Here is a 25528-nt window from a genome sequence, read left to right on the forward strand (position 1 = left end):
TAGAGGAGAGGAGGTTCTACCATCACCATAGACAGGGGGCATTCTCTCCACCTAGAGGAGAGGAGGTTCTACCATTACCATAGACAGAGAGCATCCTCTACACCTAGAGGAGAGGAGGTTCTACCATCACCATAGACAGGGGGCATCCTCTACACCTAGAGGAGAGGAGGTTCTACCATCACCATAGACAGGAGGCATCCTCTACACCTAGAGGAGAGGAGGTTCTACCATCACCATAGACAGGAGGCATCCTCTACACCTAGAGGAGAGGAGATTCTACCATCACCATAGACAGGGGCATCCTCTACACCTAGAGGAGAGGAGGATCTACCATCACCATAGACAGGGGGCATCCTCTACACCTAGAGGAGAGGAGGTTCTAGCATCACCATAGACAGGGGGCATCCTCTACACCTAGAGGAGAGGAGATTCTACCATCACCATAGACAGGGGGCATCCTCTACACCTAGAGGAAAGGAGGTTCTACCATCACCATAGACAGGGGGCATCCTCTACACCTAGAGGAAAGGAGGTTCTACCATCACCACAGACAGGAGGCATCGTCTACACCTAGAGGAGAGGAGTTTCTACTATCACCATAGACAGGGGTTATCCTCTACACCTAGAACAGAGGAGTTCTACCATCACCATAGACAGGGGTTATCCTCTACACCTAGAGCAGAGGAGGTACTACCATCACCATAGACAGGGGTTTTCCTCTACACCTAGAACAGAGGAGGTTCTACCATCACCATAGACAGGAAGCATCCTCTACGCCTAGAGGAGAGGAGGTTCTACCATCACCATAGACCGCGGGCATCCTCTACACCTAGAGGAGAGGAGGTTCTACCATCACCATAGACAGAGGGCATCCCCTAGAGGGCATCCCCTACACCTAGAGGAGAGGAGGTTCTACCATCACCATAGACAGAGGGCATCCCCTACACCTAGAGGAGAGGAGGTTCTACCATCACCATAGACAGGGGGCATCCTCTACACCTAGAGGAAAGGAGGTTCTACCATCACCACAGACAGGAGGCATCCTCTACACCTAGAGGAGAGGAGGTTCTACCATCACCATAGACAGGGGGCATCCTCTACACCTAGAGGAGAGGAGGTGCTACCATCACCATAGACAGGGGACATCCTCTACACCTAGAGGAGAGGAGGTTCTACCATCACCATAGACAGGGGGCATCCTCTACACCTAGAGGAGAGGAGGATCTACCATCACCATAGACAGGAGACATCCTCTCCACCTAGAGGAGAGGAGGTCCTACCATCACCATAGACAGGGGGCATCCTCTACACCTAGAGGAGAGGAGGTTCTACCATCACCATAGACAGGGGACATCCTCTACACCTAGAGGAGAGGAGGTTCTACCATCACCATAGACAGGGGGCATCCTCTACACCTAGAGGAGAGGAGGTTCTACCTTCACCATAGACAGGAATTATCCTCTACACCTAGAGGAGAGGAGGTACTACCATCACCATAGACAGGGGGCATCCTCTACACCTAGAACAGAGGAGGTTCTACCATCACCATAGACCGGTAGCATCCTCTACACCTAGAGGAGAGGAGGTTCTACCATCACCATAGACAGGGGGCATCCACTACGCCTAGAGGAGAGGAGGTTCTACCATCACCATAGACCGGGGGCATCCTCTACACCTAGAGGAGAGGAGGTTCTACCATCACCATAGACAGGAGACATCCTCTACACCTAGAGGAGAGGAGGTTCTACCATCACCATAGACAGGGGACATCCTCTACACCTAGAGGAGAGGAGGTTCTACCATCACCATAGTCAGGGGGCATCCTCTACACCTAGAGGAGAGGAGGTTCTACCATCACCTTAGACAGGTGGCATCCTCTACACCTAGAGGAGAGGAGGTTCTACCATCACCATAGACAGAGAGCATCCTCTACACCTAGAGGAGAGGAGGTTCTACCATCACCATAGACAGGGGGCATCCTGTACACCTAGAGGAGAGGAGGTTCTACCATCACCATAGACAGGGGGCATCCTCTACACCTAGAGGAGAGGAGGTTCTACCATCACCATAGACAGGGGGCATCCTCTACGCCTAGAGGAGAGGAGGTTCTACTATCACCATAGACCGGGGGCATCCTCTACACTAAAGCGAGAGGCCTACCAGATGTTATAGCCACCAAATCTGGATCCTGTTCTTAAATTCGCAGAACAAATAGCTTTTTCACATGGACTAGAATCAAAGGAAAAGACTAACCTAATACTTCTGACCTCAACCGTAGTTCCCTCCATTTTGCTGCTTGTTATCGTCAATAGATCCCTATGGGGTGGCCAGAGCTCTGTCCAAAGACTGGGGCCGGAACCTTTGGCCTAAAAGCTTTTTAGTATGTTCTAGATGGAAGTGAAGTCAAAATGTAGAAGGGAGTTTGTGGCTGTAAGTTTTTGAAATGCCATTGTATGTAAACTCCCTCCCATCTCTTATACACCGACATCCAAAAACTGCAAGCTTTTGATCCAAATACCACTGTGAACTGAATATTTCCATGGTTTGTATCCACAAAAGCCTTAAATTCAAAATGAGAGCCCTCTCACACAAGAAAATTATCATCCACGCAGCGGTAATATGCCTTCACATGCGATGAAAAGAGGTTGCCCAGAAAAACATTTTTTCCCACATTTACTAAAAACAGTGCAGTGTGTACTATCTGCAGTGTCCTGTGAAGTGTGCAGGTGGCGCCAGAGTCAGGATTTCTGACGCATGTTCTGCATGAATCTGGCGCCTCCTGCACTGCTCCAAAAGAGTGCACCATTTTTTTGGCGAACCTTTAACATGCGGCATGCAAAACACTTCTGTTCCACATTGCATGTTAAATGTGCCGCACGGTCCGACTGAGCACCGGAAATGCTCCTTCCACTGTCGAAATTTGTGCAGTGTGAAGAATAGTTCAAGTAGTTTATACCGAAAAGAATGTGCAAAGTCTGACAGAAAACTGGTGCAAGGACCTTATTAACCCTAACCCTAAAATAACCTTGGACATATCAATCCCAAAACTTGTCAGATCAAATTCCCTCACCATAATAAAATGAAGTCCCCTAAATAGAAGAGAAAGGTATAAGGTAGAGTCCCAATGTTATATTAGTAACAGTCAAGGGGGAAATAGTCATTGTTTTGAGACCTGTTACTTCTGTATCATCTACCACCAAGAAAGTTTTCTCTTTTGGCCAAAACGTCTTCCCCTTCTTCCCTTTGCCTCTGCCCTTCTGCATCCTTCTCCTAAAGGGATCACCAACGATGTTGTAAAGTGTGACACATCATGACGCATGATGGCCAGACGTCCACAATTCAGTAGATTTCAATTTATGATTCTGATAACCTCCGAATTTCTGCCTCTATGAAAGATCTACCCAGGTCCATGCAAAAGTCACAACTAGAAGTAGTGACCAATATGAGAGTCACCGTCAGCATTTAAATATATGTGGGGCATGAGTACTGGCACTACCATGCTGGCGTCAAAATGTGGTGCCATTTTCTAGGGGATTGTCGCTCCTTTATGACATCACGGGAAGCGACAGATTTTTCAAGTTAGTTTTTTTCGAGGTTTCACGGGTCCTATCATCAATAGTGTCCTCTATAGTTGAGTCCTCTATGATGCTGTCCTGTCTGGAGATTTACTTTTGGTGGTGTCCTTTATGATTTTCTCCACTATGAAGGTGTCCTCTATGGAGTTGTCTTGGGTTTGTCCTTTATGGTGGTGCCCTCTATGATGGTGTTCTTTATAATGGTATCCTCTATGATGCTGTCCTCTATGGAGTTGTCTTGGGTTTGTCCTTTATGGTGGTGCCCTCTATGATGGTGTTCTTTATAATGGTATCCTCTATGATGCTGTCCTCTATGGAGTTGTCTTGGGTTTGTCCTTTATGGTGGTGTCCTCTATGATGGTGTTCTTTATAATGGTATCCTCTATGATGCTGTCCTCTATGGAGTTGTCTTGGGTTTGTCCTTTATGGTGGTGCCCTCTATGATGGTGTTCTTTATAATGATATCCTCTATCATGCTGTCCTCTATGGAGTTGTCCTTTATGGTGGTGTCCTCTATGATGGTGTTCTTTATAATGGTATCCTCTATGATGCTGTCCTCTATGGAGTTGTCCTTTATGGTGGTGTCCTCTATGATGGTGTTCTTTATAATGGTATCCTCTATGATGCTGTCCTTTATGGAGTTGTCTTGGGTTTGTCCTTTATGGTGGTGTACTCTTTGGTTGTGTCCTCTTAAATAGTGTCCGTTATAGTGGTGTCCTTCATGGTGATGTCCTCCATTATTCTGTCCTCTATGGTGGTGTCCTCAATGGAGTTGTCCTTTATGGTGGTGTCCTCTATGATGGTGTTCTTTATAATGGTATCCTCTATGATGCTGTCCTCTATGGAGTTGTCTTGGGTTTGTCCTTTATGGTGGTGTCCTCTATGATGGTGTTCTTTATAATGGTATCCTCTATGATGCTGTCCTCTGTGGAGTTGTCTTGGGTTTGTCCTTTATGGTGGTGTCCTCTATGATGGTGTTCTTTATAATGGTATCCTCTATGATGCTGTCCTCTATGGAGTTGTCTTGGGTTTGTCCTTTATGGTGGTGTCCTCTATGATGGTGTTCTTTATAATGGTATCCTCTATGATGCTGTCCTCTATGGAGTTGTCTTGGGTTTGTCCTTTATGGTGGTGCCCTCTATGATGGTGTTCTTTATAATGGTATCCTCTATGATGCTGTCCTCTATGGAGTTGTCTTGGGTTTGTCCTTTATGGTGGTGCCCTCTATGATGGTGTTCTTTATAATGGTATCCTCTATGATGCTGTCCTCTATGGAGTTGTCTTGGGTTTGTCCTTTATGGTGGTGCCCTCTATGATGGTGTTCTTTATAATGGTATCCTCTATGATGCTGTCCTCTATGGAGTTGTCTTGGGTTTGTCCTTTATGGTGGTGTCCTCTATGATGGTGTTCTTTATAATGGTATCCTCTATGATGCTGTCCTCTATGGAGTTGTCTTGGGTTTGTCCTTTATGGTGGTGCCCTCTATGATGGTGTTCTTTATAATGGTATCCTCTATGATGCTGTCCTCTATGGAGTTGTCTTGGGTTTGTCCTTTATGGTGGTGCCCTCTATGATGGTGTTCTTTATAATGATATCCTCTATCATGCTGTCCTCTATGGAGTTGTCCTTTATGGTGGTGTCCTCTATGATGGTGTTCTTTATAATGGTATCCTCTATGATGCTGTCCTCTATGGAGTTGTCCTTTATGGTGGTGTCCTCTATGATGGTGTTCTTTATAATGGTATCCTCTATGGTGGTGTCCTCTATGGAGTTGTCCTTTATGGTGGTGTCCTCTATGATGGTGTTCTTTATAATGGTATCCTCTATGGTGGTGTCCTCTATGGAGTTGTCCTTTAGGGTGGTGTCCTCTATGATGGTGTTCTTTATAATGATGTCCTCTATCATGCTGTCCTCTATGGAGTTGTCCTTTATGGTGGTGTCCTCTATGGAGTTGTCCTTTATGGTGGTGTCCTCTATAATGGTGTTCTTTATAATGGTATCCTCTATGGTGGTGTCCTCTATGGAGTTGTCCTTTATGGCGGTGTCCTCTATGATGGTGTTCTTTATAATGGTATTCTCTATCATGCTGTCCTCTATGGAGTTGTCCTTTATGGTGGTGTCCTCTATGATGGTGTTCTTTATAATGGTATCCTCTATGATGCTGTCCTCTATGGAGTTGTCCTTTATGGTGGTGTCCTCTATGATGGTGTTCTTTATAATGGTATCCTCTACGGAGTTGTCCTTTATGGTGGTGTCCTCTATGATGGTGTTCTTTATAATGGTATCCTCTATGATGCTGTCCTCTATGGAGTTGTCTTGAAGTTGTCCTTTTTGGTGGTGTACTCTTTGGTCGTGTCCTCTTAAATAGTGTCCGTTATAGTGGTGTCCTTCATGATGATGTCCTCCATTATGCTGTCCTCTATGGTGGTGTCCTCTATGGAGTTGTCCTTTATGGTGGTGTCCTCTATGATGGTGTCCTCTATGGAGCTGTCTTTTATGGTGGTGTTCTCTATGATGGTGTCCTGTATGGAGTTGTCCTTTATGGTGGTGTCCTCTATGGAGCTGTCTTTTATGGTGTTGTTCTCTATGATGGTGTCCTGTATGGAGTTGTCCTTCATGGTGGTGTCCTCTAAGGTAGTGTCCTTTATAGCAGTGGCCTCTATGAAGGTGTCCTTTATGTTGGTGCCCTGTATGATGGTGTTTTCTTTGTGCTGTCCTTTATTATGGTGTCCTCTTTGGTGGTGTCCTTCATGGAGGTGCCTTCTGATGTTTTTTCCTTTCAGTTAAGTTTATGGTACACAGATGACAACCTGATATACCACTTGTCTTTTAACTGCTCTTATTTTCTTTGCCTCAGGCTGACAATAGAGAATGTAGCTCTTGCCCCAAATACAAGCATCTCAAAGATGGGGAGGGTCCAGGCACATGTCTCCCTTCTATATATATCTGCCCATCGCCTACCTCTAGGACAGGAGCTGTGGAGGCTGCAGGACATCACGCTGAGATTACAGGTAAGTAGCCATGTGTAGCAATAAGGTGATGTCTCATACCTCGCTGCGGTAGAGATGGGCGCAGCTCGCCTCCTGGATGCATCTCAGTCCAGATTGGAAGCTGCTGTCATTCTTACAGGTCATTTATCATTAGTCTCGTGTGTTGTAGTCTCGGATTTAACCTTTAGGCTGAGTTTTTATTGAGTTTTTATTGAGTTTTTATTGTGTCTCCGTGTATTGGGCCAAGCCCCTGCGCGTTGCATTTGAATTGGATTTCAAAATGCCATTGAAATGCAACATACTAATGCAGCCTTAGTTACCACGAAAAGGAATCTCTGTCATTTCCAAGATTTGCCTTTTCTGTAAGCTCAGCGCTCCGGCCACGCGGATCGTGCACCATGGCCCTGGCACACGGACAGATTCATTTCTAGGAGCTCATTCACACAGCACTGGTTTTTATTTCTACTGTAGTCTTAAGATTAAATTATAACTTTATGGTTGCATGATTTTTTTTATTGCTTGGTGGCTTTGGACTTTTATCTACTGAACCTTCAATAAGTGAGATTGGGGTTTATTTACTAAGGGTCCGCACGGCACATTTTCGTCAGGTTTCCCGACTATTTCCGATTTGCACCGCATTTAAGTGGGGGTTTTGGTGCACGCGATCGGAGGCGTGGCCAACAGACAACCGGACTGATTCAGACTAAACACGGGATTTACACGGACAATGCACTTACAAGCACCAGGAAGAAGAAGGTGAACTCCGGGGACCTGAGCGGGGAAGTGACATATGCAGGATATCAGACGCAGGATCTTAGTGACTCCCCGCACAGCGCATTATACACGGACAATGCACTTACATGCACCAGGAAGAAGAAGGTGAACTCCAGGGACCTGAGCGGAGAAGCGACACATGCAGGATATATCGGATGCACGATCTTAGTGACACCCCGCACAGTGCATTATACACAGACAATGCACTTACATGCACCAGGAAGAAGAAGGTGAACTCCGGGGACCTGAGCGGGGAAGTGACACATGCAGGATATCGGGTGCATGATCTTAGTGACTCCCTGCACAGCACATTATACACAGACAATGCACTTACATGCACCAGGAAGAAGAAGGTGAACTCCGGGGACCTGAGCGGGGAAGCGACACATGCAGGATATTGGGGGCAGGATCTTAGTGACTCCCCGCACAGCACATTATACACGGACAATGCTCTTACATGCACCAGGAAGAAGAAGGTGAACTCCGGGGACCTGAGCGGGGAAGCGACACATGCAGGATATTGGGGGCAGGATCTTAGTGACTCCCCGCACAGCGCATTATACACGGACAATGCACTTACATGCACCAGGAAGAAGAAGGTGAACTCCGGGGACCTGAGCGGGGAAGTGACACATGCAGCATATCGGGCGCACGATCTTAGTGACTCCCCGCACAGCACATTATACACGGACAATGCACTTACATGCACCAGAAAGAAGAAGGTGAACTCCGGGGACCTGAGCGGGGAAGTGACACATGCAGGATATCGGGTGCAGGATCTTAGTGACTCCCCGCACAGCGCATTATACACGGACAATGCAATTACATGCACCAGGAAGAAGAAGGTGAACTCCAGGGACCTGAGCAGGGAAGCGACACATGCAGGATATCGGACGCAGGATCTTAGTGACTCCCCGCACAGCGCATTATACACGGACAATGCACTTACATGCACCAGGAAGAAGGTGAACTCCAGGGACATGAGCGGGGAAGCGACACATGCAGGATATCGGGCGCAGGATCTTAGTGACTCCCCGCACAGCGCATTATACATAGACAATGCACTTACATGCACCAGGAAGAAGAAGGTGAACTCCGGGGACCTGAGTGGGGAAGCGACACATGCAGGATATCGGGGACAGGATCTTAGTGACTCCCCGCACAGCACATTATACACGGACAATGCACTTACATGCACCAGGAAGAAGAAGGTGAACTCCGGGGACCTGAGCGGGGAAGTGACACATGCAGGATATCGGGTGCAGGATCTTAGTGACTCCCTGCACAGCGCATTATACACGGACAATGCACTTACATGCACCAGGAAGAAGAAGGTGAACTCCGGGGACCTGAGCGGGGGAAGCGACACATTCAGGATATCGGGCGCAGGATCTTAGTGACTCCCCGCACAGCACATTATACACGGACAATGCACTTACATGCACCAGGAAGAAGAAGGTGAACTCCGGGGACCTGAGCGGGAAAGCGACACATGCAGGATATCGGACGCAGGATCTTAGTGACTCCCCGCACAGCACATTATACACGGACAATGCACTTACATGCACCAGGAAGAAGAAGGAGAACTCCAGGGACCTGAAAGGGGAAGCGACACATGCAGGATATCGGGTGCAGGATCTTAGTGACTCCCCGCACAGCGCATTATACACGGACAATGCACTTACATGCACCAGGAAGAAGAAGGTGAACTCCGGGGACCTGAGCGGGAAAGTGACACATGCAGGATATCGGACGCAGGATCTTAGTGACTCCTCGCACAGCGCATTATACACGGACAATGCACTTACATGTACCAGGAAGAAGAAGGTGAACTCCGGGGACCTGAGCGGGAAAGTGACACATGCAGGATATCGGACGCAGGATCTTAGTGACTCCCCGCACAGCACATTATACACGGACAATGCACTTACATGCACCAGGAAGAAGAAGGTGAACTCCGGGGACCTGAGCGGGGAAGCGACACATGCAGGATATCGGGCGCAGGATCTTAGTGACTCCCCGCACAGCGCATTATACACGGACAATGGACTTACATGCACCAGGAAGAAGAAGGTGAACTCCAGGGACCTGAGCAGGGAAGCGACACATGCAGGATATCGGACGCAGGATCTTAGTGACTCCCCGCACAGCGCATTATACACGGACAATGCACTTACATGCACCAGGAAGAAGGTGAACTCCAGGGACATGAGCGGGGAAGCGACACATGCAGGATATCGGGTGCAGGATCTTAGTGACTCCCCGCACAGCACATTATACACGGACAATGCTCTTACATGCACCAGGAAGAAGAAGGTGAACTCCGGGGACCTGAGCGGGGAAGTAACACATGCAGGATATCGGGGGCAGGATCTTAGTGACTCTCCGCACAGCGCATTATACACGTACAATGCACTTACATGCACCAGGAAGAAGAAGGTGAACTCCAGGGACCTGAGTGGGGAAGCGACACATGCAGGATATCGGGCGCAGGATCTTAGTGACTCCCCGCACAGCGCATTATACACGGACAATGCACTTACATGCACCAGGAAGAAGAAGGTTAACTCCGGGGACCTGAGCGGGGAAGCGACACATGCAGGATATCGGGTGCAGGATCTTAGTGACTTCCCACACAGCGCATTATACACGGACAATGCACTTACATGCACCAGGAAGAAGAAGGTGAACTCTGGGAACCTGAGCGGGGAAGGAACACATGCAGGATATCGGGTGCAGGATCTTAGTGACTCCCCGCACAGCGCATTATACACGGACAATGCACTTACATGCACCAGGAAGAAGAAGGTGAACTCCGGGGACCTGAGCGGGGAAGTGACACATGCAGGATATCGGGTGCAGGATCTTAGTGACTCCCTGCACAGCGCATTATACACGGACAATGCACTTACATGCACCAGGAAGAAGAAGGTGAACTCCGGGGACCTGAGCGGGGGAAGCGACACATTCAGGATATCGGGCGCAGGATCTTAGTGACTCCCCGCACAGCACATTATACACGGACAATGCACTTACATGCACCAGGAAGAAGAAGGTGAACTCCGGGGACCTGAGCGGGAAAGCGACACATGCAGGATATCGGACGCAGGATCTTAGTGACTCCCCGCACAGCACATTATACACGGACAATGCACTTACATGCACCAGGAAGAAAAAGGAGAACTCCAGGGACCTGAAAGGGGAAGCGACACATGCAGGATATCGGGTGCAGGATCTTAGTGACTCCCCGCACAGCGCATTATACACGGACAATGCACTTACATGCACCAGGAAGAAGAAGGTGAACTCCGGGAACCTGAGCGGGAAAGTGACACATGCAGGATATCGGACGCAGGATCTTAGTGACTCCCCGCACAGCACATTATACACGGACAATGCACTTACATGCACCAGGAAGAAGAAGGTGAACTCCGGGGACCTGAGCGGGGAAGCGACACATGCAGGATATCGGGCGCAGGATCTTAGTGACTCCCCGCACAGCGCATTATACACGGACAATGGACTTACATGCACCAGGAAGAAGAAGGTGAACTCCAGGGACCTGAGCAGGGAAGCGACACATGCAGGATATCGGACGCAGGATCTTAGTGACTCCCCGCACAGCGCATTATACACGGACAATGCACTTACATGCACCAGGAAGAAGGTGAACTCCAGGGACATGAGCGGGGAAGCGACACATGCAGGATATCGGGTGCAGGATCTTAGTGACTCCCCGCACAGCACATTATACACGGACAATGCTCTTACATGCACCAGGAAGAAGAAGGTGAACTCCGGGGACCTGAGCGGGGAAGTAACACATGCAGGATATCGGGGGCAGGATCTTAGTGACTCTCCGCACAGCGCATTATACACGTACAATGCACTTACATGCACCAGGAAGAAGAAGGTGAACTCCAGGGACCTGAGTGGGGAAGCGACACATGCAGGATATCGGGCGCAGGATCTTAGTGACTCCCCGCACAGCGCATTATACACGGACAATGCACTTACATGCACCAGGAAGAAGAAGGTTAACTCCGGGGACCTGAGCGGGGAAGCGACACATGCAGGATATCGGGTGCAGGATCTTAGTGACTTCCCACACAGCGCATTATACACGGACAATGCACTTACATGCACCAGGAAGAAGAAGGTGAACTCTGGGAACCTGAGCGGGGAAGGAACACATGCAGGATATCGGGTGCAGGATCTTAGTGACTCCCCGCACAGCGCATTATACACGGACAATGCACTTACATGCACCAGGAAGAAGAAGGTGAACTCCGGGGACCTGAGCGGGGAAGCGACACATGCAGGATATCGGGTGCAGGATCTTAGTGACTCCCCGCACAGCGCATTATACACGGACAATGCACTTACATGCACCAGGAAGAAGAATTTGAACTCCGGGGACCTGAGCGGGGAAGTGACATATGCAGGATATCGGGGGCACGATCTTGGTGATTCGTGCTGGACGTCAGACAGTCCGGATCGGGGATCACGTCAGGACTGGGTAAATAAATGTGCCCCATTGTTTGTAAGAGCAGAGACTAAAATTTGCAGATGTGCATAGCTCCCAACCGTCCCGATTTTGCCGGGAAAGTCCCGTTTTTCTTACCCCTGCCCCGCGTCACGGGCAGCTATGAGATTGGCACGGATTTTCCCCCCAGGTCCCGCTGTGTCCGCATAGTAAATACTTTGAAAGCCTGAACTCACAGTACAGAATGGCTTCTACAGACATTGGGAGGGAATCCTTTTCAGAGAAGTGTCGGGCTTAGCAGAGAGAGCAGGGACCACGTCATCATCTTCAGATCACCATCTGTCCATATATGGTCACTGCATCTCCTAGGGTTCCCCAGAGCAGACATCGGGCAGGGAATCCTTTTCAGAGAAGTTTCGGGTTAGCGGAGAGCAGGGACCACGTCATCAGCTTCAGATCAGCATCTGTCCATATATGGTCACTGCATCTCCTAGGGTTCCCCAGAGCAGACATCGGGAGGGAATCCTTTTCAGAGAAGTGTCGGGCTTAGCGGAGAGCAGGGATCACGTCATCAGGTCAGATCACCATCTGTCCATATATGGTCACTGCATCTCCTAGGGTTCCCCAGAGCAGACATCGGGAGGGAATCCTTTTCAGAGAAGTGTCGGGCTTAGCGGAGAGCAGGGACCACGTCATCAGGTCAGATCAGCATCTGTCCATATATGGTCACTGCATCTCCTAGGGTTCCCCAGAGCAGACATCGGGAGGGAATCCTTTTCAGAGAAGTGTCGGCTTAGCAGAGAGAGCAGGGACCACGTCATCAGGTCAGATCAGCATCTGTCCATATATGGTCACTGCATCTCCTAGGGTTCCCCAGAGCAGACATCGGGAGGGAATCCTTTTCAGAGAAGTGTCGGGTTAGCAGAGAGAGCAGGGACCGCGTCCTCAGGTCAGATCAGATCTGTCCATATATGGTCACTGCATCTCCTAGGGTTCCCCAGAGCAGACATCGGGAGGGAATCCTTTTCAGAGAAGTGTCGGCTTAGCGGAGAGCAGGGACCACGTCATCAGGTCAGATCACCATCTGTCCATATATGGTCACTGCATCTCCTGGGGTTCCCCAGGGCAGACATCGGGGAGGGAATCCTTTTCAGAGAAGTGTCGGCTTAGCGGAGAGCAGTGACCACGTCATCAGGTCAGATCAGCATCTCTCCATATATGGTCACTGCATCTCCTAGGGTTCCCCAGAGCAGACATCGGGCAGGGAATCCTTTTCAGAGAAGTGTCGGCTTAGCGCAGAGCAGGAACCATGTCATCAGGTCAGATCAGTATATCTCCATATACGGTCTCCAGGGCTTCCCCAGACACAAGCTCTTTATTTAATTAAATAAAGTTTTGGCCAGGCTGAGATTCGCACCTGGGACCCTCTGCACTGTTGACAGGAGCCTTAATTAACTGAGCTATAAGCCCAGTGATACAGAGCTGAGGATTTCTGGTAACTAAGAAGTGTTATCTGCCACTGTTACACTGTGACACAGACTAATGCACTGATATATAGAGAGGGATCTTCTCAGAGATTACTTAAGTTAATTATTGAAACTATTATTATTATTATAAATTTTATTATTTTTATTATTATGGAGACGATTATTAATAATAGTAAAAATAATAATAATCATCTCAATAATAATAATAATCTCCATAATAATAATAATAATAATAATAATAATAATAATAATAATAATTACAATAATCTCTGAGAAGATCCCTCCCTATATACCAAGGCAGTAAATCTGTGTCACAGTGTAACAGTAGTCATAGTTCTTAGTTACCAAAATTCTTCACCTTGTTAATCACACCCAGCCCCCTGCACATGCACCCTGCCTGCACCCAGCCCCCTGCACATGCACCCTGCCTGCACCCAGCCCCCTGCACATGCACCCTTCCTGCACCCAGCCCCCTACACATGCACCCTGCCTGCACCCAGCCCCCTGCACATGCACCCTGCCTGCACCCAGCCCCCTACACATGCACCCTGCCTGCACCCAGCCCCCTACACATGCACCCTGCCTGCACCCAGCCCCCTACACATGCACCCTGCCTGCACCCAGCCCCCTACACATGCACCCTGCCTGCACCCAGCCCCCTGCACATGCACCCTGCCTGCACTGGAGTGTAATTTGTTATAAGGGGACACCGCGCACCATGGGAATGGAGGGTTGAGTAAGAGGGGACTAAATGGTGACTGCCTAGTTTGGATATAGAAGGTAAATTGTGCCCCTGGTGACTTATTAAATGTGAGCAGCTGCAGATTCCGGTGTGCAGGAAGGAGTTCCTGATGTAAGACAGGTTAGTAGTAGGATAGGATAACCGGATGTAATATTGCTCTGCTTAGTAGCTTAGTAGAATTAGTGTGCTGCTGCTGGGCGTTGTAAAGTCAGAGATAAGTACATATAAATGCAAATATCAAGCATAAAAACATTTATTAGTGTTCAATAACAGATAAAGGGATGGGGACAACGCGTTTCGGGAAGAATTTCCCCTTCTATAGGTCCAATAGATTTTTTTTGGACGTCGTTCTGTGGTGGATAAAAAAGGAGGGTGGATAAATAGGGAGATTATCATAAGCTCAACCATTCTATTTCTCAACGATTGAGAAATATTGAACTCAATTTGATATCCAAAAAAGCCCAAAAATTACAGAGAGATTGGGTTGAATACACCAACGAATCACACAAAATTTGGCATTCAGATACAGACGAGTATGAGCCCCAACAGTACAAAGAAAAACAAGAACCCCCCACTCCAGCCATCCCGTCCCTCCTTTCCTTAAAAACCAATCATCCCAGGAGAAGCCATCCTTCACCCAACATCAAAGGAAAAGAGTTTCACAATCACAAATATAAAAAGACGATTTACCCCCCAAAAACCTCCCCTAGACTAAACAAAGTACAGACAACTCACGTATCTAACAAAACTAAGTCTAACACATCCCCCCCCAAAACCCTCAAAGACCCCAAAAAATCACCCAGTCACTCCTCCAAATCAGCCACAAGGGCTGACATCAACTAATGACAATTCCTCTTCCTCTTTCTCACTCACTAACCTGAAGGTTCATCTTGATACTTCACAAGAACACTCTAATCTACCTCCAAACCTGCAACCTGACGCAATGCCAACAAAAAAAGTCATCTTCATCCCCCATACCCACCCCGCAATTCACTCAACTACGTCACCTGAATTAATCAACTCCCAAGAGAACCAGCTTGAAGCTACCATCCATCCAATTTACAAACCAGAATATCGGTGGAGACCTCAGTACCAGTATGATCCCCTCTTTTTTAGTACTTCCCTCCACACCCAAGGAACAGAAAACAACCCACGAAAAGACGCCGATTCCGACATAGAAGAAACAGAGAATTTCATCCATACCCAATTAAAACCTAAGTCCACATTTAATCCAACCCAGAGTCGAGGCCCATTCGTAGACACCTTCTACGCATTAGTGTCTTCCGACCTCAGAACCCTTAAGAGACCAAACAAACATATACTGAATTTAAATCCAAAAGAAATAAAAACCTTGAAAGAACTTATGGCCAATCCCCAAATCACCATCAAACCAGCCGACAAGGGTGGTGGAACAGTGATCCGAAACACCGAGGATTACATCACAGAATCACTAAAAATTCTCTCCGATACCAACTACTAAGAACCCCTGGACATGGATCCCAAACAGGAACATCTGGAATCACTGAAGGATGCCTGAAGATCCGGCATCCTAAATAAAAAAGAACACCAGTAAATCCTACCCAGAAATCCAAGAACAGCACTTTTCTACTATCTCCCAAAAATCCATAAGGATCCTATCCATCCATCCGGCCGCCCATCATTTCAGGTATTAACTCGCTCACCTCCAACCTGTCCGAATACGTTGATGTGCTCCTCCAAGATTATGCAAGGCAACTACCAACCTATCTGAGGGACTCAACACAATTCATTTTGGAATTAAAAGATTTCAATGGAAACCCACATTCCTCTTGATGACAATGGACGTAACAGCTTTATATACAAACATCTCCCACACTTTGGGCATCCAGTCTGTATCCCAAGTCTTAGAGAGGGACCCCAAGATGACCAACTCACAAGTCAAATTCATCCTAGAAAGCATTCGCTTCATTCTCGATCACAACATCTTTTCCTACCGTTCAATTTACATTCAAAAAAGGGGTACAGCGATGGGCACCAGATTCGCCCCGAGTTATGCAAACCTCTTTATGGGGGACTTCATAGTTGGTAACCCCCTCTACAACCAGAAGTTTGTGCTATTTAAACGATAAATAGACAATCTTTTTATCGTATGGGAAGGCTCTGAGAGTGAAGCAAGAACGTTACCGCTGGTGCATAACCCTAACCCTGAATCTTTCTCCCACTCATATTGAATTTCTGGACCTTAAAATATAAGTTGATCCCACCGGCACAAAACTACTAACTGAAACATTTTTCAGACCTGTTGATGTTAACAGCTTCTTGGATTTTTCTAGCTCTCATCACAAGAAGTGGCTTAAAAATATTCCATACGGCCAATATAAAAGGGTCCGGAAGAACTGCACCGGCCCAAAAACTTTCAGAACTCAATCAGACGTCCTTAGATAAAGGTTTGCACAGAAGCGATACCCACCATCTATCATCCAAGATGCCTACCATAGGACAAATGTCCTAACCCAGGAGGAATGCCTCCAACCATCGTGCAAAACCTTACCCCAGGATACAGACAGAAGTCTTTTATCACTACCTTCTCCTCAGACCACAGGAATATACGAGCCGTATTAGAAAAGCATTGACCCATACCTCTGCAAAGAATTACCCAAGGCCCCCATACTTACCTACAAACGCGCTCCAACGCTTAAATCCATTCTGGCTCCAACCAAACCACGTCCCTGGACTATCCAGGCTAAACCACTGGCACAACGCCCCTCCTCTATGTTTCCAACACTCAAGGGGACTTTCCGCTGTAACAGCACGAGGAGCACGACATGTGAAATCATTCAACACGGAAAAAAGACCTTCATGTCAAATACTACCACAGAATCCTTCCAAATCTTGTCCTTTCTCAACTGCGGCTCCGAATATGTAGTGTATCTTTTGGAATGCCCCAGTATGTCGGCAGGACCGTTTAGAGAAAGGGTTAATACCCATAGGAGCAAAGTTAAAACCGGATTCATGCTCCACAGTGTCTCAAGACATTTCAAAAGTCATCACAATAGCGACTTCAGTGAAGCAAAGGCACTCAACATAGAACAGATCCCAAGCCATCACCAAGACCGGCCCAATCCACTCACCAGAAGAGAGAACCTTTGGATATTGCCCCTATGGCTTAAGTGAATGTCTGGAAAAGATATGACATATGCCCAGTACATGATCTAGCACCTCCATCTCCACCTGTAACTTCCAGCCAAGCCCCCACTTTGATGTTCAGCTCCACTTTTATTACATTTCATGGGATCCTTTGACAATTATCTTCCCTGTGAACCTTACCAGTATTCCCCCCCCCCCCCACAGCATTGCTCATTATTACACCAAGGCCACTTACCTCCCGCCCTGGTACACCACATATCGGCTCGTCCTCACCGTTCATCACCGCAGCTCAGTGTTAGTAGCCCGGCTCTGTAAGTACCTCCACCTTACACCAAGTTATCCAGCAGTTTTCTGATTTATTCACCATTTCTCCTCCAATTTCATAAAATTCATAAGGATATTACAGCTTCCCCAGGATACAGCCAGGTAAGTGTCCCTCACATTAGACTGCTCTGGAATTCAGATCATAAAAATATCATTTATCGATTTATATATTTTGCATTATAACATTTTATCACTTATCATATTTTTCCTCTAGAAGATATTTTTTATCCTTAAAAAAAAAAAGAAAAAAGGGGAAAAACCTTTGTGTCTGTAATATTCCTTGATATCTTTGATGTATGCGTTTTATGGGCTTTATTGTGTATGACGTCACTCTTTGATAGAACGTCCCCTGCTTTTTTTATCCGCCACAGAACGACATCCAAAAAAAATCTATTGGACCTGAAGAAGGGGAAATTCTCCCCGAAACGCGTTGTCCCCATCCCTTTATCGGTTATTGAACACTAATAAATGTTTTTCTGCTTGATATTTACAGCGCCCAGCACGTAGCACGTAGCACGCAGCACACTAATTCTACTAAGCAGCGCGATATTACATCCGGTTATCCTATCCTACTACTAACATGATGGAGACCTCTATACCCGACCATCCTCCGGGTCTCAGCAGATACAAGTCGTATTGTACATGGGCTGCGCTTCCACTATAGTCTCATATATTGTGCACGGGGATCTGTAGAAAACCGTCTGATATCAAGAATATTAATTGTCTGATTCGTTTTTGGCAGAGACAAAACACCCGGATGGATCCTAAATTCTTGCCTATTTTATTGCTGGTTAATTTTGCCTCTAGTAAAGCAGGTAAGTCCAAGGTGCGGGAAAACCCATGACAAATGACCCCCAATGTGCCCAATGCTTCACATATTAGGAGGGATTCACGTTTTCCTGTTGGTTTCCAGTTTTGGGCTCGTATGACGCATCTTCTCATGTTTCATTTTGCTTTGTGGTTGTGTTTTCTGCTCCCGATTAAGCCTCACACTTTACGCCAGCAATGGAGTCGGCACTTCATACAGTAAAAATTACAAACCTAGAAGACAAAAAAATGGCGCTGAAATGAGGAAGTGCTCCAGGAATGAGGCTCCGGACACTAAATAGGCAAAAAAACAGAGAAACAAAAAATAGAGAAAAACTGTGCACCTACACTGCAGCCTGGAGGGGGGTGTTCATCATTGGCTTCCTGTGGAATGGAGGTTTTTTGAGTGTTTTCATTGCTAAAAAGTCTCCGAGGACTATTTCCGCCTCTTCATTAATCTGGTGCAAAAATAGAAGTTCTGCGAGGGCCGACCCGTGCGACAGACACTCAGTCCAGTCCCTGCTGCTGGATGTCCTGGGATATTTTATGCATTTTGAGAAAAATTTTTGGAACTTTTTGGAAAAAAAATCCCAGACCCAAAGCCACTAAAATGAATCAGGAGGCGGAGCTCCAAAAATAGACACAGAAGTGCCCCAAGGAGCCGCCGAGTGATAAATAACCCCCAAAGCGTGTAATAGGGTCACGCCCAGAGCCCTTCTATATATAATTATATTATTACACACTTCCCTCCATTATAATCATGTGACCATCTGGAATTAAGGGAGAATTTGTATCCAGTTATCTAATGTACCAGCCCTGAAATAATCATAATTCCTGACAAAAGGTCATTAAGCCCCATCCTCCTCTTAAATCTGACCTGTATATATGACCTGTCTATTAGCTGAGCTCCATCCTCCTCTTATATTTGACCTGTATATATGACCTGTCTATTAGCTGAGCCCCATCCTCCTCTTATATCTGACCTGTATATATGACCTGTCTATTAGCTGAGCCCCATCCTTCTCTTATATCTGACCTGTATATATGACCTGTGTATTAGCTGAGCTCCATCCTCCTCTTATATCTGACCTGTATATATGACCTGTCTATTAGCTGAGCCCCATCCTCCTCTTATATGTGACCTGTATATATGACCTGTCTATTAGCTGAGCCCCATCCTCCTCTTATATCTGACCTGTATATATGACCTATCTATTAGCTGAGCCCCATCCTCCTCTTATATGTGACCTGTATATATGACCTGTCTATTAGCTGAGCCCCATCCTCCTCTTATATGTGACCTGTATATATGACCTGTCTATTAGCTGAGCCCCATCCTCCTCTTATATCTGACCTGTATATATGACCTATCTATTAGCTGAGCCCCATCCTCCTCTTATATGTGACCTGTATATATGACCTGTCTATTAGCTGAGCCCCATCCTCCTCTTATATCTGACCTGTATATATGACCTGTCTATTAGCTGAGCTCCATCCTCCTCTTATATCTGACCTGTATATATGACCTGTCTATTAGCTGAGCCCCATCCTCCTCTTATATGTGACCTGTATATATGACCTGTCTATTAGCTGAGCCCCATCCTCCTCTTATATCTGACCTGTATATATGACCTGTCTATTAGCTGAGCCCCATCCTCCTCTTATATGTGACCTGTATATATGACCTGTCTATTAGCTGAGCCCCATCCTCCTCTTATATCTGACCTGTATATATGACCTGTCTATTAGCTGAGCTCCATCCTCCTCTTATATCTGACCTGTATATATGACCTGTCTATTAGCTGAGCCCTATCCTCCTCTTATATCTGACCTGTATATATGACCTGTCTATTAGCTGAGCTCCATCCTCCTCTTATATGTGACCTGTATATATGACCTGTCTATTAGCTGAGCTCCATCCTCCTCTTATATCTGACCTGTATATATGACCTGTCTATTAGCTGAGCCCCATCCTCCTCTTATATCTGACCTGTATATATGACCTGTCTATTAGCTGAGCCCCATCCTCCTCTTATATCTGACCTGTATATATGATCTGTCTATTAGCTGAGCCCCATCCTCCTCTTATATGTGACCTGTATATATGACCTGTCTATTAGCTGAGCCCCATCCTCCTCTTATATGTGACCTGTATATATGACCTGTCTATTAGCTGAGCCCCATCCTCCTCTTATATCTGACCTGTATATATGACCTGTCTATTAGCTGAGCCCCATCCTCCTCTTATATGTGACCTGTATATATGATCTGTCTATTAGCTGAGCCCCATCCTCCTCTTATATGTGACCTGTATATATGACCTGTCTATTAGCTGAGCCCCATCCTCCTCTGATATGTGACCTGTATATATGACCTGTCTATTAGCTGAGCCCCATCCTCCTCTTATATCTGACCTGTATATATGACCTGTCTATTAGCTGAGCCCCATCCTCCTCTTATATGTGACCTGTATATATGACCTGTCTATTAGCTGAGCTCCACCCTCCTCTTATATGTGACCTGTATATATGACCTGTCTATTAGCTGAGCTCCATCCTCCTCTTATATGTGACCTGTATATATGACCTGTCTATTAGCTGAGCCCCATCCTCCTCTTATATGTGACCTGTATATATGACCTGTCTATTAGCTGAGCTCCATCCTCCTCTTATATGTGACCTGTATATATGATCTGTCTATTAGCTGAGCTCCATCCTCCTCTTATATCTGACCTGTATATATGACCTGTCTATTAGCTGAGCCCCATCCTCCTCTTATATGTGACCTGTATATATGACCTGTGTATTAGCTGAGCCCCATCCTCCTCTTATATCTGACCTGTATATATGACCTGTCTATTAGCTGAGCCCCATCCTTCTCTTATATGTGACCTGTATATATGACCTGTGTATTAGCTGAGCCCCATCCTCCTCTTATATGTGACCTGTATATATGACCTGTCTATTAGCTGAGCTCCATCCTCCTCTTATATCTGACCTGTATATATGACCTGTCTATTAGCTGAGCCCCATCCTCCTCTTATATGTGACCTGTATATATGACCTGTCTATTAGCTGAGCCCCATCCTCCTCTTATATGTGACCTGTATATATGACCTGTCTATTAGCTGAGCCCCATCCTCCTCTTATATCTGACCTGTATATATGACCTGTCTATTAGCTGAGCCCCATCCTCCTCTTATATGTGACCTGTATATATGACCTGTCTATTAGCTGAGCTCCACCCTCCTCTTATATGTGACCTGTATATATGACCTGTCTATTAGCTGAGCTCCATCCTCCTCTTATATGTGACCTGTATATATGACCTGTCTATTAGCTGAGCCCTATCCTCCTCTTATATGTGACCTGTATATATGACCTGTCTATTAGCTGAGCCCCATCCTCCTCTTATATGTGACCTGTATATATGACCTGTCTATTAGCTGAGCTCCATCCTCCTCTTATATCTGACCTGTATATATGACCTGTCTATTAGCTGAGCCCCATCCTCCTCTTATATCTGACCTGTATATATGACCTGTCTATTAGCTGAGCTCCATCCTCCTCTTATATCTGACCTGTATATATGACCTGTCTATTAGCTGAGCCCTATCCTCCTCTTATATCTGACCTGTATATATGACCTGTCTATTAGCTGAGCCCCATCCTCCTCTTATATCTGACCTGTATATATGACCTGTCTATTAGCTGAGCTCCATCCTCCTCTTATATCTGACCTGTATATATGACCTGTCTATTAGCTGAGCCCCATCCTCCTCTTATATCTGACCTGTATATATGACCTGTCTATTAGCTGAGCCCCATCCTTCTCTTATATCTGACCTGTATATATGACCTGTGTATTAGCTGAGCCCCATCCTCCTCTTATATCTGACCTGTATATATGACCTGTCTATTAGCTGAGCCCCATCCTCCTCTTATATCTGACCTGTATATATGACCTGTCTATTAGCTGAGCCCCATCCTCCTCTTATATCTGACCTGTATATATGACCTGTCTATTAGCTGAGCCCCATCCTCCTCTTATATGTGACCTGTATATATGACCTGTCTATTAGCTGAGCCCCATCCTCCTCTTATATGTGACCTGTATATATGACCTGTCTATTAGCTGAGCTCCATCCTCCTCTTATATGTGACCTGTATATATGACCTGTCTATTAGCTGAGCCCCATCCTCCTCTTATATGTGACCTGTATATATGACCTGTCTATTAGCTGAGCCCCATCCTCCTCTTATATGTGACCTGTATATATGACCTGTCTATTAGCTGAGCCCCATCCTCCTCTTATATCTGACCTGTATATATGACCTGTCTATTAGCTGAGCCCCATCCTTCTCTTATATCTGACCTGTATATATGACCTGTGTATTAGCTGAGCCCCATCCTCCTCTTATATCTGACCTGTATATATGACCTGTCTATTAGCTGAGCCCCATCCTCCTCTTATATCTGACCTGTATATATGACCTGTCTATTAGCTGAGCCCCATCCTCCTCTTATATCTGACCTGTATATATGACCTGTCTATTAGCTGAGCCCCATCCTCCTCTTATATGTGACCTGTATATATGACCTGTCTATTAGCTGAGCCCCATCCTCCTCTTATATGTGACCTGTATATATGACCTGTCTATTAGCTGAGCTCCATCCTCCTCTTATATGTGACCTGTATATATGACCTGTCTATTAGCTGAGCCCCATCCTCCTCTTATATCTGACCTGTATATATGACCTGTCTATTAGCTGAGCTCCATCCTCCTCTTATATGTGACCTGTATATATGACCTGTCTATTAGCTGAGCCCCATCCTCCTCTTATATGTGACCTGTATATATGACCTGTCTATTAGCTGAGCCCCATCCTCCTCTTATATCTGACCTGTATATATGACCTGTCTATTAGCTGAGCCCCATCCTCCTCTTATATGTGACCTGTATATATGACCTGTCTATTAGCTGAGCCCCATCCTCCTCTTATATGTGACCTGTATATATGACCTGTCTATTAGCTGAGCTCCATCCTCCTCTTATATGTGACCTGTATATATGACCTGTCTATTAGCTGAGCTCCATCCTCCTCTTATATCTGACCTGTATATATGACCTGTCTATTAGCTGAGCCCCATCCTCCTCTTATATGTGACCTGTATATATGACCTGTCTATTAGCTGAGCCCCATCCTCCTCTTATATGTGACCTGTATATATGACCTGTCTATTAGCTGAGCCCCATCCTCCTCTTATATCTGACCTGTATATATGACCTGTCTATTAGCTGAGCCCCATCCTCCTCTTATATGTGACCTGTATATATGACCTGTCTATTAGCTGAGCCCCATCCTCCTCTTATATGTGACCTGTATATATGACCTGTCTATTAGCTGAGCCCCATCCTCCTCTTATATCTGACCTGTATATATGACCTGTCTATTAGCTGAGCCCCATCCTCCTCTTATATCTGACCTGTATATATGACCTGTGTATTAGCTGAGCTCCATCCTCCTCTTATATGTGACCTGTATATATGACCTGTCTATTAGCTGAGCCCCATCCTCCTCTTATATCTGACCTGTATATATGACCTGTGTATTAGCTGAGCTCCATCCTCCTCTTATATGTGACCTGTATATATGACCTGTCTATTAGCTGAGCCCCATCCTCCTCTTATATCTGACCTGTATATATGACCTGTCTATTAGCTGAGCCCCATCCTCCTCTTATATGTGACCTGTATATATGACCTGTCTATTAGCTGAGCTCCATCCTCCTCTTATATCTGACCTGTATATATGATCTGTCTATTAGCTGAGCCCCATCCTCCTCTTATATCTGACCTGTATATATGACCTGTCTATTAGCTGAGCCCCATCCTCCTCTTATATCTGACCTGTATATATGACCTGTCTATTAGCTGAGCCCCATCCTCCTCTTATATCTGACCTGTATATATGACCTGTCTATTAGCTGAGCTCCATCCTCCTCTTATATCTGACCTGTTTATATGACCTGTCTATTAGCTGAGCCCCATCCTCCTCTTATATGTGACCTGTATATATGACCTGTCTATTAGCTGAGCCCCATCCTCCTCTTATATCTGACCTGTATATATGACCTGTCTATTAGCTGAGCCCCATCCTCCTCTTATATCTGACCTGTATATATGACCTGTCTATTAGCTGAGCTCCATCCTCCTCTTATATGTGACCTGTATATATGACCTGTCTATTAGCTGAGCCCCATCCTCCTCTTATATGTGACCTGTATATATGACCTGTCTATTAGCTGAGCCCCATCCTCCTCTTATATGTGACCTGTATATATGACCTGTCTATTAGCTGAGCCCCATCCTCCTCTTATATGTGACCTGCATATATGACCTGTCTATTAGCTGAGCCCCATCCTCCTCTTATATCTGACCTGTATATATGATCTGTCTATTAGCTGAGCCCCATCCTCCTCTTATATGTGACCTGTATATATGACCTGTCTATTAGCTGAGCTCCATCCTCCTCTTATATCTGACCTGTATATATGATCTGTCTATTAGCTGAGCTCCATCCTCCTCTTATATCTGACCTGTATATATGACCTGTCTATTAGCTGAGCCCCATCCTCCTCTTATATGTGACCTGTATATATGACCTGTCTATTAGCTGAGCCCCATCCTCCTCTTATATCTGACCTGTATATTTGACCTGTCTATTAGCTGAGCCCCATCCTCCTCTTATATCTGACCTGTATATATGACCTGTCTATTAGCTGAGCCCCATCCTCCTCTTATATGTGACCTGTATATATGACCTGTCTATTAGCTGAGCTCCACCCTCCTCTTATATGTGACCTGTATATATGACCTGTCTATTAGCTGAGCCCCATCCTCCTCTTATATCTGACCTGTATATATGACCTGTCTATTAGCTGAGCTCCATCCTCCTCTTATATGTGACCTGTATATATGACCTGTCTATTAGCTGAGCCCCATCCTCCTCTTATATGTGACCTGTATATCTGACCTGTCTATTAGCTGAGCCCCATCCTCCTCTTATATCTGACCTGTATATATGACCTGTCTATTAGCTGAGCCCCATCCTCCTCTTATATGTGACCTGTATATATGACCTGTCTATTAGCTGAGCCCCATCCTCCTCTTATATCTGACCTGTATATATGATCTGTCTATTAGCTGAGCTCC

At 46.1% G+C, this 25528-nt stretch overlaps 1 protein-coding gene across 2 annotated transcripts in view; it reads left to right on the forward strand.

The window, feature by feature from the left end:
* Window positions 1–6537: 6537 nt before the first annotated feature.
* The window catches only part of LOC140109508 (carbonic anhydrase 4-like), a 92975-nt gene continuing 73984 nt past the window's right edge, over window positions 6538–25528 (forward strand). Inside the window, exons 1-2 of one of the 2 annotated variants that reach the window (XM_072132034.1) lie at window positions 6538–6586; window positions 18247–18319. In XM_072132034.1, the coding sequence (XP_071988135.1) occupies window positions 18262–18319 (58 nt within the window). In that variant the 5' untranslated portion in view covers window positions 6538–6586; window positions 18247–18261. The remainder of the gene's footprint in view (window positions 6587–18246; window positions 18320–25528) is intronic. The other variant, XM_072132033.1, reaches the window with a different exon arrangement.

The sequence above is a fragment of the Engystomops pustulosus genome, unplaced genomic scaffold (assembly GCF_040894005.1).
Source record: "Engystomops pustulosus unplaced genomic scaffold, aEngPut4.maternal MAT_SCAFFOLD_210, whole genome shotgun sequence".
Classification (NCBI taxonomy): Eukaryota; Metazoa; Chordata; class Amphibia; order Anura; family Leptodactylidae; genus Engystomops; species Engystomops pustulosus.